Here is a 14,890-nt window from a genome sequence, read left to right on the forward strand (position 1 = left end):
AAAAAACAAAACAAAACAAAACTCCATACAATCTGCCCCCTTATCTTAAAGTATTAAGACGACCAGAAAATGGTAATATGAAAATTTTCACAAATTTCAGGATTCTGACTGGATAGCAAGCAGATCTGTTGCCCGCTGACTTTACCAAGGAATGAGCGTCTACTACTTGATACACCTGTTAGCTCTGCAGAGCCAACGCAATAGAGGAGACCTGGATTATTTTTCTGGCTCGTGCACAAACAGAATGGTCAATTAAGGACCTTACCCTGTTCCCACTCAAGTCCATGGTAAAATGCTAATTGGCCTCAGAGGCAACAGGATAGGCCTATACATTTCCATTGCAGAACTATTAATAGTGATTATGGGCGAGCCAAAAAGTTGGATTTTCAGATGCCGGGTGAGGTTGCAAAGGTAACAATTATAAAAGCCATCCTTATTTGTAAACGGAATACACTTGCTATGAAAAGTGTTGTGAGATTCCATTAAAAAAGAAAAAAGCAGAATAGAAGGAACTTTAACAGTAGTGTTCAGGTGGAGAATACAAATCAGGCAACTCTGAAAACAAGGCTTCCATGGCAACCTTTACACTACCCCCATCTTGCCTGAGTACACCTGAGTTTACAACAGCCTGAAAATTTACAAAACCAAGATACACAAACAAAACACTACACACAAAACCAACCAAAAACAAAAAAGCCACATCACAAAGGTATTTGCCTTTACTGTGAAGACACAATGGCCTTTGCTGTGAAGATCATGAAAAAAACAAAACAAAACAAAAAACCCCACCTTTTATTCCCCCATAAAACTTGTCACAGGTAAATAGAATTTTGCAAGGCAGGTTGAGTAACTAAGATGTGACTGGCAAGGTACCTGCTTGAAATGAAGAATGAAACCACCAGTACTTAATGCTAATGTTGTCACCAAGTGACATTTATGCTGTTCTGTGCTACTCTCAATCTGTGCCTCAGGTAGTTTTCGTGTCTGTATGAATTTATTTTTGGAGGGCAGGGAAAGAACATTTGGCATGCTATTTCCACAGATGTACTCTTTCCATCAGAAATTAGTCTTTCCTGCCATAAACAGGGAGAGCTTCCAATTCCTTGCCAGACTGGAAAATGAAGTGTTAGCATTTCAGAACAGGCCAGGTGCTATTTGCTCCTCTCTAGTAAAAGAACAGGCAAACTCTTTATATTGGCATTGTTCACTAGGATTCATCCAGATAGGGAAACTGAAAAAAAATCCTACTCACGTTTCTGTTATCATTTGAACTAGCCCATGATCACAGACTTTGACCAGTTAATGCATGCAACTGCAGAGTATTTTTTAAAAAGCGACATACATACAAGCACTAGGAATTTGTTGTGTCAAATACTAACTGAACAGAGCAAGTGTGAGCAAACAGAACACACCAGAGGGAGCTTATGGAAGGGGTCTTGAGAAAGACAAAGTTAGATTGGCAAAATAGTTTAATATGCAATCCAGTCTAATCCTTCCTTTCTTGACTAAAAATAAAACAGTATGATTACCATCCCCACATTCAAAGATATTAAACTATCCCGAGCGGACGGTTTCATGTAGATTAGAGGCCATTTAATTTCTAGTCACCAAGTTTGTGAAATAGGAGAAAAACGTAAGAAAAACCACCTGACGGCCTAAGTCAAATGAGTGAATAGCATATCAGCTCTTAGTAAGCAGGCGATCACTTCACAAAAACACAGTTGGCAGTAACTGACACCCTTATTTGCAGTTGGAGCAGAGGCCAAGAGTGGAATGGGTCATAAAAATTGAACTACCTTCCTACTGCTCCAGATCAGGGTTGAGGCATGCAACTGTGGGTGAGAAAAGTTCTCGCTACTGATGACCGTGCTGTACTTTTGGAGATAAATGTCACTCCAGCACCTTTCAGGAGTTCTAAATTCACTAACTGTAACAGCGCAAATGTATGGAAAAAAATAAGAGGAAGAGGCAATGCATATAAAATATGGACAATTATTTCAATAGGCTATAAAATGCCATTTGTATAGGCACTGTAAGTAAAAAAACCCTAATATTTAGAGTATCAGCTGTGTGACCTCACATGTACTCACATGATTGAGAAACTTGCTGTCTTTGGTGGCCCATCCTATCTGCATCACTCCTGAAGTAATTACTGTGACTTCATAGTACCAAACCCCAGAATCAACGCAGAACGTACATCGAACACTTTCAAAAGAGGAGGCATCGCATCGAGCCTGAAAAATCAAAGTGGAAAATATATTAGTTGTAATTAGCTGGCAGTCACAAAGAATTCTGTCTGGTAGATTTGATAAGTGCCTTACAAGTAAAATTGTAAAAGCACTTCAATTTCCAAACACAATGCAACCCCCTTCACAACAGCAAAGGCTGTATACCTGATAGAATCTCAGTAAAACTGAACCAAGTTGAATGTAGGTCAGAGAAGTGATCAGAGGGCTAGTGGAACGGATTCAAAGATTAAAGGTTAAAAAAAATGACCAAGTGGAGAATGATCTAGAACTATCTGATAGATATAAACATCAAGGAGGGACAGGAATTTAGTGCTCTAGGAATATATCACTAGCAGTCATGGAACAAAATTAAGAAAAAGAACATTTTGGCTGAATTTCCTGATGGTGAGGGGTACTTTCTCTAAGGAAATGGAATTCCTGTTGCTTTGGGCTTTTAAGATTAGACAGAACAATAGAAAAAACAATAGAACAAACAAACAAACAATCTACTGTAGGGAACAGTTCTGCACTACATGGGAGAAGGACCAGATGGATCTAAAGAGGGGGTAAAGTTTTACAGTGGTCATTTCTGGTACTAAAAGCAGGTTAGAGACATTACAGTCCACTGCCAAAACAGAATTCCTTCACTAGTTTTGTAGAGAGCTCAGAAATACAGACTTGTTGATTCTTTGAAGGGTAAAAAAATGGGAACAAAAAGTGAACTGAAATGGTGATCTCTTGTAGCTTTCTTCAAAAGAAAATTCTACATTGAAAAATCAAATGACATCCTACCTCCAGTCCACGTGGTGAGATCTTAAGGTATTCGCTGACATCGTTACTATTCAACATGGCCTTAATATTGGTCAAGTCAACTTTCTCATATGTAAACTGTCTGCCTTCTTTCAAAACTGCAGAAAAAAAATTCAATAAAGTGCTATTGCAGGAACAAGTCCAATGAGATTATTTCAATAAATACACATCTACACACACACACACACACACACACACACACACACACACAGGATCCAATTCAGACTTGGCATACTTTAAAGCAACACAGGCATTATGCATACTTGAATGCAGTATTATTTCTTTACAGTGGCACGCAATGTTTGTTAGAACAATATCCAGAAGCAGGGCATGTCCTGCTTTGAGCACACTTCTACCTCGATAGCACGCTGTCCTTGGGAGCCAAAAAATCTTACCACGTTATAGGTGAAACCGTGTTATATTGAACTTGCTTTGTTCCGCCGAAGTGTGCAGCCCCGCGCCCCCGGAGCACTGCTTTACCGCATTATATCCGAATTCCGTGTTCTATCGGGTCGCGTTATATCGAGGTAGCGGTGTATTTGAAAAGCACCCAAGGGCTAATTGTGCCTCTCAAGGAACTATGAGTAAGCATTAAGGGCATCAGAATACATACCAAGATGCGATTCCTTCAGGACACACAAGACACCACCCTGACGGTTAACATGGGTGGAATTTTACTGTGGGAGGAATGGTGCCAGAGCAATAGTGAAAACTCTAAACTTGCTGCTGTCAGCTATTAGGCTAGGTTTATGCAGCTGACCTGAGCCAATTAAGGCTGTCTTCCTCCTCCACTTTCAGTCCTTTCCCCACCACTTCCGTGACTGCTAGACCCTCACACAGTGCGCTCCCCCACTGGCTGATCAAATGCTTGAGTTTCATGGCAAGCAAAATATTTCAAGTAAAAGCAAGCAGCCCCTGGTGGCATCTTTGTAACAGCTCATGATCAGTGGAGAGAAGAGAAGCCCAGCTGTGGGATTCCCTAGCATGCGGTTCAACATGGTCTCCTCATATTTGCTTTAACTAAGGGTGGCATTTGCTCCAGCCCTGAGCTATTATAAGTTATACCGTACACTGGGTTTTGTTAGAAATTCCACCCTGGAAAGCACCCAGAATCAGGGCAGGGAAGACACAGGATGCTGGGACTGCACAGAACCAGGAGGCAAGTTGCAGGATAACTGTTGTGCTATGCCATGGAAACTGCTCTGTACCTTTCCCTCCAAATCATTCTCTTTCACACTGGGGAGGAATGGAGACACATTTAGCTTAGGGGTTCTCAAACTGGGGGTCAGGACCCCTCAGGGGGTCACAAGGTTATTACATGGGGGGTTGTGAGCTCTCAGCCTCCACCCCAAACCCCGCTTTGCCTCCAGCATTTATAATGGTGTGAAATATATAAAGTGTTCTTAATTTATAAGGGGGTGTGGTCGCTCTCAGGGACTCGCTATGTGAAAGGGGTCACCAGTACAAAAGTTTGAGAACCACTGATTTAGCTCTACAGTCTGTAGCCGACAAAAGCTTATGCTCAAATAAATTTGTTATTCTCTAAGGTGCCACAAGAACTCCTGTTCTTTTTGCGGATACAGACTAACACAGCTGCTACTCTGAAACCAACAACACTGTAATTCATCAGACAGAAGTCTTTTTCAGGGAGTGAAATGTACATCACAGACTCATTACTATATATTTATTGCCATTTGTAACAAAGCACAAGTAGATGCTCGGTTTCAGCATAAGCAAGACAAGCTGCTGCCTGGGGCCAACCAAGTAATTTCATTGTCTCTTCTCCCAGTGGTAGTGAACAAGAGGGGTATGCCTTAAACAAGGCTGGCAGCCGTGTGAGGTCCTTCAGCGAGTCAAAGCTTTGGGCCCACTAGTTATGCCTGGATTGGTTTGTTAAATAAACGACAGTTTACCAGAGAGCTACTCTTCCTTGGTTTCTTAAATCATGAGAATCTAGTCTGTTTAATAAGTCACAGGTCATAATCCGTCCTTGTGCAGATGTGGTATTGGTATATCCAAGAATATCACAATGTTTTTCTTTGGGACAAAGTCAGAATACAAGTGCCATCTAGCTATTTTGAGCTTCTTTGCGGAAGCGTCACAGCAGTTACAGAGCAAATAAAGTTGAAGAACTTTAATTTTTAATAATTACATAAGGTTTGCTTTTCAAAAATTCAGGCATGCAAATGCACATGGATTTATGCACCTTATTTCTGTGTGGACACTGGATATCTGCACATACAAATATGACCAGACATACAAAACTATCAGTAAATACTTACACAAAAACATGGTATCTGTGCACCACACACACACACACACACACACACACACACACTCTCAAAAGAGAGCCATCCTGCAAAGAAGCCATAGTGTGAGAATCCTGCTCACACTATACTTACATAGATTGTCTAAACTCCACTGGGCACAGAATCCCACTTGGCGTTTTAAATAGTCTGGATTATCTGTCCATTTCTCTAACAAAACAAGCTGGTCACTAATACAGGATTCAGAAATTGTCATTTTATTTTCACCTGTAATTTGAAAGTGAAAAAAGTAATAGATGTAAACAAGAAACAGTGATTTAAAAGACAAAAGGTAAATATTTTACAAGTACAATATAGAAATATTCTAAATCTCAATATTAAAAAATATAAGAGTTCATGTCTCTTCTCCTGACAGATTAACAGGAAGAAATGCAATATTAAATATTCAGCATTTTACTGTACTAAATCATCTGAGAGCAGGGCTATTCGCTAGGAAAATAATAATTATAGTCTATTAACAGGACACATTTTTTTCCAGCCATGGAGAGGCCTTCAAAGGGCTCCTATGCCTCTTCCCATCCCCAAAGCTACATTTGATGGATAGCAGACCCTACGTGGCAATAATCGGAGCTATATCTGAGGACAGCACACAGTATAGTGACGGAATTGTGTTCCGCCCATTCTCTTCCAAGGAGGGTGGGGTCACTAGAGCAGCGGGAGTCTCCTCCTGCCAGCACACTTTTCCCTACAGCGATCCCATTCCCTGTCAGCCCAGGTATCACTGATCCTTACCGTGCACTAGGCTTAAGGTACAAGTTGGGAACATCAACATGCTTATTTCCAGTGCATGCACCTGGGACAGCAGATGTGATCAGATGAAGGAAATAACCACTCTGGGGCAACATTAGCTCTATTGTTTTTACCGTAAGAAGTACTAGGCTAATACTTACTTGTTTGTGCAAACTTTTCCAGTGCTATTAGTGCAAAAAGCATTACCGTCGGATGGGACTGGAAATTCTAAAGACAACGAGAGTACAAGATCTTTTTGTAGGTTTGTCTAATATAATGAAAACATTTTCTTAAAACTAGCAGTCAGATTACATTTTCAAGACTCTTCACAAGAGAAAGGCAGAGATGTTATGAGTAAGGCTACGTTTCAGTCATGGGTATTTTTAGTAAGAGTCATGGACAGGTAATGGCCCCCTGACCTGTCAATGACTTTTAATACCCGTGACTAAATCTTACCTGCTGGGAGGGGGCGCTCCTGAAGACTGCTGGGGGGGGGGGGGGGGGGGGGGAGAAGAGAGAAGAGGAGGGGAAGGAGAACGCAGGGCGATGCTTCTGCTGGGGGCACGCGGCCAGGGGTCCCGCTGCCACTGGTGCTGGGCTGCTGCTCCAGGGCAGCGCCGGGAACCAACTGCCTGGGGCTGCCAGAGCAGCAGCTGGCCCTGGGGCTTTCCCAGCTGCTGGGGTGGTCCTGGGGGCAGCCACACCAGTGCTGCAAAATTCATGGAGGTCATGGAAGCCGTGACTTTCATGACCTTGGTGAATGATCTGCAGCCTTAATCATGAGCAACAGGCACAGTAGTAGGGGGGAAGTGGGCCATACTAGAAGTACTCACAGGACCTATTTCTCATGTCACAACAGTTTTTAAACCAGTGTAGTCTATCTACAGTAGAACCTCAGAGTTACTAACACCAGAGTTACAAACTGATCAGTCAATCACATACCTCATTTGGAACCAGAAGTACACAACAGGCAGCAGAAGGGGAAAAAAAGCAAACACAGTACACTACTTTGTTAAACAAACTACTAAAAAAATAAATAAAGCCAAAGCAGCATTTTTCTTCAGCATAATAAAGTTTCGAAGCTGTATTAAGTCACTGTTCAGTTGTAAATTTTTGAAAGAACCACCATAATGTTTTGTTCAGAGTTAGGAACAACCTCCATTCCCAAGGTGTTTGTAACTTTGAGGTTCCACTGTACTTCAATGGAGTTGCTCCTGATTTACCCTGATGTGACACTAGCTCTCATTGAGGGCCACTGAATTAAAAAATAATAATAAAAGTTTCTAGCCCCAAATGCTAAGATTATTTTTTTCAGAAAAACTCATTTTTCTGAATTAAACCTTCAAGATGCCTCATTCTAGTAACCTCAAATTTTGCGAGTTTTTTCCCCCTTTTAATAGAATTCATGCAAAAGAAATTTCAGATGGAAAGCAGCTATTTGAAATAATTAAAGTGTAGGCTTAGCAAAAAGGAAGGCTAGCCTTCAATATGCTCCATAATATAAACAGAAAGTTTTGATCCATACATTATATTATATATTTGACATATAATTTTAAATGTCCTTATCAGGTGTTATGTAGAGTTCTCAGTTTGCCCTTATAGTAATTAACACAAACGAAGGAGATGCTAATAATGATTAACAAGCAGTTTGGCACTATCCCAAGAGAAAGTTTGGTAGACAACGTAGTTTATTTCTTAATCAAACAAGCACTTTATTAGCAAGTGAAAGTTTCTTCTAGGTTAGCCATGTGATTTCTTTAGAATTTGGTAAACTGTAGTAATAAGTAATACTTGGCACTTATATAGGTGCTTTTCGTTCGTAAAGCTCAAGTGCTTTAAAAAAAGGGTATCATTACCCTCATTCACAGATATGGAAACTGAGGTCCAGGTCACGCAGTACATCAATTTAAGAGCTGAGAAGGTCTCCTGAATCTCTGCATGTGGCCAACTGCAGGCCATTCTGCCATGCGGAAAGAGGTGACCCCTCCCAGAGGTGAGAGTCAGGAAGCTGAAAATTTGTTAGAACCCTTTGTGGGACGGTCTTAGTAGAACAGTCTGATTTTTTAAAAAAAATCAAATTTAGTGTTTGTGAAAGATTAAACAGTATCCTCTGTTCATCCAGAAAACAGACACAGCATGGGCAAGATCCCCCAGATTAATGGGGCAATTTATCTGAACCGTGGGGGAAGGAAGGGAACATCCCTCAAGGATGTCTACCCTGCAGCTAGGAGGGAGCCTCCCAGAGTGGGCAGACAGACTCGCTGGTGAGGCTCGAGCTAGTGCTCAAAAAACAGCAGTGTGGATGCTGTGGTGTGGGCTCTCCAGCCCACCCAACCTCCTAGGTGTGAGAATCTGAGCCACAATGTCCAGGCTGCTATTTTTAGCATGCTAGCTTGAGACCACATACACCTGCCTATACCAGTTTCAGAATAAAAGACGAAAACAAAATTTACACGTAGAGTCAAAACAAATAAAACCTATGACAATTCTGCTCTACCCTTCCACTATATATAATCTGCACAAGTTCCTCATACTCAGTGGTGACATCTGCAAGTAACATGTGTCGAACCAGAGACTTATGTTGTGAGTCTCCCTTTGAAATGGCAGCTAACACAAGAGATGCTTCAGCCAACCTGTAACTGCCTGCTAAATGGCAGGTGTTCTTACAGAAAAAAATTAAACGTGACCCACTGCAATGCTCGGATAAAAAGAAGCTATAGTTATATTGTGCCTTTGCTTAAAAACAACCCCCCTCCCCCACGTCTGTGGTTCCATGATCTCTAGAAAGGATTCAATGAACTAGCAAGTTCTACAGTTTCCAAAGACATTTGACAAGAAACAGCCACCAAACAACGATAGACTTGACTAAACTGGCTCCCTTAATATTATGCCAATTACTTGTAATCTTGGTAAGTTATAAGTGCAGAAAACCTTGTGAAATCTTTTATACCTATTATAGTCAGCATTTCCCACAACAGAATCAAATAACTACTGCAAAGTTTCCTACTGTAGTTTGTGCATGTCTAATAATGCTTTTGCTCTTGGGGAAAAAATGGCTATTGAGTTTATTAACTTTCGTGAAGATTTTCACTATATATAATCTATGACCCTGATTCTGTCCAATGCACCATTCCCTTTCCACCAGGGGTTCTCAAACTTCATTGCACTGTGACTCCCTTCTGACAACGAAGTTACTACATGAGCCCGGGGGAAGGGAGCCCAAGCCCTGCTACCTCGAGTAGGGGATAGAGGGGGGCTGGAGCCCGAGCCCCGACGTACCAGGTGGGGGGGGGTGGAGCTCAGGCTTCAACTTCAGTCCCGGATCCCAGCAAATCTAATGATGGCCCTGATGTCCCCATTAAAATGGAGTCATGACCCACTTTGGGATCCCAACCTACAGTTTGAGAACCGCTGCTTGACACTGTTCAGTGCTTTAGCCCTCTTGTGTCAGGAGTTCTCTCTGTGGAAGGCTTGCATAAGATCCTAAGTTAATCATGTGCTGGAAGCCTCTCCTATATTGGGCATTCACAACAATTCTAAAGCTCTGTTCTTCTAAACTATTTGAAGGTTAGTTTTGCTTTAAGGGGCTTAAACTACCCAACGCCAGTAAATTCAAAGGTCAGGATTAAAATGCTTTTCTTTTAACCCACTGCACTGGTAATGCAATCCGGCTGGTATGTCAGATTGCTCTCTGTACCTCCATCTGATGGAATGGTGAGGGACAGACCTTCAATCTTAAACTCACATTTTCTGGAGTTGTTTGGCCAGGCCCTTGATGTTATGTTAATGTTGCTTTTGGATTTAATATAAACATGATCTGTTCATTTCTGGGTACCAAGTCCAAAATCCCTAGGATTGCTCCTAGCACGAAATATTCCTCCTCTACTCCAGAGACACCCATCCTTAGTCATAGTGTTCTGCAACCATGATCACCAGTTACCGATCTGAACTGGCAGTAAGGTACATAAACCAGACTATAAGCCTTCTATCTGAACCTAGGCTTCTTTAGCTTGATTATGGGTTATTGTGAATGTGTCTATCTGAAATGTAGATAGTTTTAGCAGTACAGTACTTTTTGGTGAACTGTTTGCAGAAGTAAGAGCACAACAGAAATTTTAGAAGGAATAAGGGTCACTGCGAGATATCACCGGGCATTAAAGTACAAGATAAGGGGCATCCTTTCCTTTACTCCAAACTAATGTTCAACTACATCCCTGACCTTTGAATTCACAAGACAGCGACTTCTTAGTTCAAAACTGTTCTTCACTTTGACCAAAGTGAACGGATTAACTTGTTGTCTAGGAATACAATTGTGTATACCGCAACTTCCATAGCACATTAGTATCAATGTCAGGGTCTGAACGGCACTAAGAATTTTGGAGCAGGGATTCATTTTCTCTAGGTTCTGTATAGTGCCAGGCACACACTCTGTGCTTCACAAATTAAATAAAACAAAATACTTGCGGTCTTGATTTTCATAGATAGTCCTTCCTTTCTTTTTCATTCTCTCATTAAGTCTTTTTGACCCCTTCCTTATTAAATGGAATCTTTCTATAGACTGATGTCAGACTTTCCAACATCAGTCTAAAGTGTTCAAAGTTAATAAGTCTGTCCTTTATTTTGATTATTTTTAATTTGTATGATTTGGTTTTGTATGTTGAGCTCGTGATTGATTTAAGTGAAAAATGCTGTATGTCGAGACAAAGATAGAAAAGATCCCACAATTACAAAAACTGATCTTACTGCGCTCTGCTGCAAGCAGTTTCATACAAAAAAGAAAAAAAAAATTAACAGCAACATTTGCTGAAAAACAAGAACATTTCCCACTTATACATACAGAAGCAATTAAGACGCTAGAGCAGCCGAGAATGCTACTGTGCTTGGATACTTACCAAGCTCTGCAGTAAATATTCCAGTATTCCTGGGCTGAGTAAGCCTATACTTGCAGGACCTGCAAGAACACTAAAAATGAAATGCATGTATGGGAACTGCTGCATTATCTTTCCACATCAATTAAAGTTTACCAAGAGGGGCATTTGGACCCTGAAAAAGACCTCGCATTTACAAAAAGAAATTAAAGTGGTACCCAGGGCTATGTTTTTGCACACAAGCAAAAAATGTACACTCTACTGTATGCTTAATTTAGGCATGCAGTTACTATGAATGTGCTCATAAATCAGGAATCTGAATGCAGTGTCATGGATCTACCTTCCCTTTCTATGCACAAATACTCATGTGCATGTGCCATAGCTGTACCTGTGTAGTTCTAATTATCTTCAGTATTACTATAAAGACACCTGTCACCTTGATATCTGATAACACTTATGCCTACATATTTTTGAAAACAATCCCCAGTGTATATTTATGTAAAGCAGGTAGTTTCTCAGACATTTTGTATTAATAAATCAAGGTTAAAAAGATCAGCTCCCTCAATCACTGGCACAAAATGAGTAATGCCCACAGGATCAAATACTGCCAGCTTGATGCCTAGTCACCCAATCTGCGATTGGCATTGTGGCAACCGACCAATTAAAAACACCCAGGAACGCTATCTGCTTAAGGTAGTGCGGTAGAAGGAAGGGCATTCTGCTTCATAAAATCCATGAACTGTGACAAATTGGTACACACACAAAAGCACTATTATAAAACAGCATTGACCCCATCACTGCCTGGATTTCTAGAGAAGCATCTGCTCTCACCTAACCAAATGGAAACGGTCAACTAACATAGGGTCTTATTTTGACCTATGGTATCGAGAGGGTGGCAAGGAGGAGGAATTGTCGTTATTTCAAATATCTACATCAAAAGTCACTGTTCACGTAGGACCTACACAAAAATGTAGTATGCTCTTTAGTGCAGTCTCTGAAGCAATAATTAAATGCTATTTTTAGAACTGTGCTCATATCAACAGTGGGGCACAAACTAGGAATTTTAAAAAGACCTGTTAATTTCAAGCACCCCTAGAAAGAAAAAAATATAGTTGCCAAATGGGGCAACAATCAGAAGGGAATGGAAACATCACTTTCAGCTTCAAGCAGGGCATTATAAATAAGTGGAGAATAAAGAGACCCATAAAAACAAAAGTCACTTTTAAAAAAGTAAATTCTCAGTGTCCTTTTAAATAATGTAGCTGAAGAGCATTTGCTTCAGGTAACTACAACAGAAGAACATTTGTCTGTGGAATGACAGTGGAAAGAACATCCATTATCCTTCCACGCATTCTCTTTAATAAGAATAATTGGTCCTTTATCATCATCTTGCCTACTGGCTAATGTGTTCCCAGAATTCTCTCATCCACCCAGGTTAGGCCTGTAAAAACATTTCCATTGGTAATTGCCTCATCAAGGCTGTGTGTCAGGTAATCTTACTTTGCAGATACTTGAAATATATACACGTGTGGATTGAGGTTTTATTTGGTAAATCAAATATTGAGGGAATTCAGTGTAGTAAAATCCAAGTTCAGAGCCAAGCTGTTTGCTGGTTACTGAAATTAAGCCTTATCAGTATTTTGATCATGCAGGAGATTTGGTCCGAGCTGGGAGACAAGATCTCTCCTTGTTCCAAAACGTGACCTCAGTTCTACCAAGTCAGCTCTGAACGTTGCTGTGCTGTGACACTATAGAAAACCCAAAGTTAAGCTTTCAGACTGCTCCTTCTGCTTACCTGCTAGTTTCTCAGCCAAACAGCCCAGTACTGCAGTTGTGTTACGATGTTTGGCAGGGTGACAGGAATCCTGGCAGGCAACCGCTCCATTTAAATTTAATATTTCAGTTAATTTCTGCAATGCATCCTAAAACAAAGACAGAATGCTATTTAACACTATAGGAATTACGGAACACATTGTTTTCCACTCAGTCACTCAATACAACTCAATGACTCTGCTTCAATATCAATGCTAACAGGATAATATTATAGATGCCAAGTGATAGTTTATCTGTTTTAAAGCAGACCAGAAGTTTAATTTATCTTAAAGAGTTACATTAATTCATTGGTTACTGCCAAATGAGCCACAGTATGTCCGGTTGCTCAAAAGTGATGTGCTGTCAACTGTATGAGAAATATTAACGTTTCCTTAACTTCAATGGATCAGTAAGATAGATGGCAGAAAACAGGGAGGACTGCCACCAAAGTGGTTTAATCTGTTCCAAATATCCTGATGCTATTTAAAAAAAAAGTTGATTGTGTTATAAAATTGAAAATACAGTAAAAAAATGATTTGAGCATAACAAAAATGGAAATAGCACCCGAGTCCACTTTACAAAACTATGCTGTTGCTGACTCTAAAACCACACCATCTTTCTCTCTCTCTCTCTCTCTAATGGCATATCCTGCTTATACTCACTGTGCTAGTCTTTTAAACAAGTATGAAAGACTAGCAGAAACCTATGTTGAGCCTTCGTTTCCTCTGGCTATTAATGTAGGATTAAATTTGGAGTAAATCTAGAGTAACTCCCACCAATTTCAATGGAGTTACACCAGTGTAATTCCAAAATCAGAACAAAAATTGTTCCACAAATGGATCCAAACTGCAACTCCAGATTCATCTCAACCCCTCTATCCCCGTGCTTTTAGGAAAGTTTCAGTTGAGCTGATTCAGACCCCAGCTTCACAACTAAGCCCAACATTTAATTAAAACAAAAACAACTCTCCACACTGAAGTTATCAGCAGGGCATTTGGACAAGATTAGTGTAATTGAGTTTATAAAGTTTGATGTTTATATGCTTTTTGGGTCAGATTCTGATCCAGATTTAAACCAGTGCAACATGCAAAAAATCTGATCTTTGATGGAGGTTACAGGGAAATGTAATTGTGTTCCCAAAAGAACAGCCACAAACAGAACTAATAGATAAGGCTGACAACGCGCAAAGAGCATAGAAAAGAAAGCAAGAATAACCAGCAATGATTGAGGAAGGGACTTGAGGTGAAAAAGTACAACTAAACTTAGAATGAGGATGACATTCTCAGACATAGCCTTTAGTCAATCTTAGTGAAACTACAGTAGAACCTCAAAGTTACAAACTGACCGGTCAACCACAGAGCTCATTTGGGACCAGAAGTGCGCAATCAGGCCGCAGCAGAGACCAAAAAAAAAGTGCAAATACAGTAAAGTACTGTGTTAAATGTAAACTACTAAAAAAATAAAGGGAACGTTTAAAAAAAAAAGAAGATTTGACAAGGTAAGGAAACTGATTGTTTGTTTCATTTAAATTAAGATGGTTAAAGCAGCATTTTTCTTCTGCATAGTAAAGTTTCAAAGCTGTAGTAAGTCAACATTCAGTTGTAAACTTTTGAAAGAACAACCTGTGATGGTGCCCCCCAAAAGGCTTTATGGAATATGCTTATGAATGTATATGTGACATAACTGGAATATGTTTTAGGCTACATATGCCATGTAACATATCTATGTAAAGGTTCTGATCTACTGAATATATTCATCCTATTTGTATGCATGTGTCATTTTTGTATTCGAAGTTATGCATATTGGCTGTGTACTGGCTTGATTTTAACTAGCCTAGCGGAGCATTTGGTCAGCTTCTTGAGAAAAGTGCAAATTAAGTGCCCAATCAAAAAACCACTTAAGCCAACAATGAACTTGAAGATGCCAATCCACATCTGAGCCTTCCCAGGAATGTGGCTTGGCTGGTAAAAACAGTCATGCATGGACATGTGGCTTGCCCATATGACTCCCAAACTCCATCTTGGAGCTGGACTTTGCATAGGAGAGAGGAGGGGGTCTCCACCCACAAGAGAAAGTCTACTTAAACCCCTGCGAGACCCCTCCATTTGGTCTTCAG

The 14,890-nt window shown here is 40.4% G+C and overlaps 1 protein-coding gene across 1 annotated transcript in view; it reads right to left on the reverse strand.

Moving 5' to 3' along the window:
- The window catches only part of RSPRY1 (ring finger and SPRY domain containing 1), a 53,561-nt gene that overhangs the window by 12,433 nt on the left and 26,238 nt on the right, over positions 1-14,890 (reverse strand). The window contains exons 5-10 of the mRNA XM_026652845.2: positions 12,758-12,884; positions 10,987-11,045; positions 6,256-6,322; positions 5,441-5,572; positions 3,021-3,136; positions 2,091-2,234 (exon numbers count right to left, since the gene is read on the reverse strand). Of these exons, the coding sequence (XP_026508630.1) occupies positions 2,091-2,234; positions 3,021-3,136; positions 5,441-5,572; positions 6,256-6,322; positions 10,987-11,045; positions 12,758-12,884 (645 nt within the window). The remainder of the gene's footprint in view (positions 1-2,090; positions 2,235-3,020; positions 3,137-5,440; positions 5,573-6,255; positions 6,323-10,986; positions 11,046-12,757; positions 12,885-14,890) is intronic.

The sequence above is a fragment of the Terrapene carolina genome, unplaced genomic scaffold (genome assembly GCF_002925995.2).
Source record: "Terrapene carolina triunguis isolate 2854851 unplaced genomic scaffold, T_m_triunguis-2.0 Scaffold130, whole genome shotgun sequence".
In the NCBI taxonomy this organism is placed as follows: Eukaryota; Metazoa; Chordata; order Testudines; family Emydidae; genus Terrapene; species Terrapene triunguis.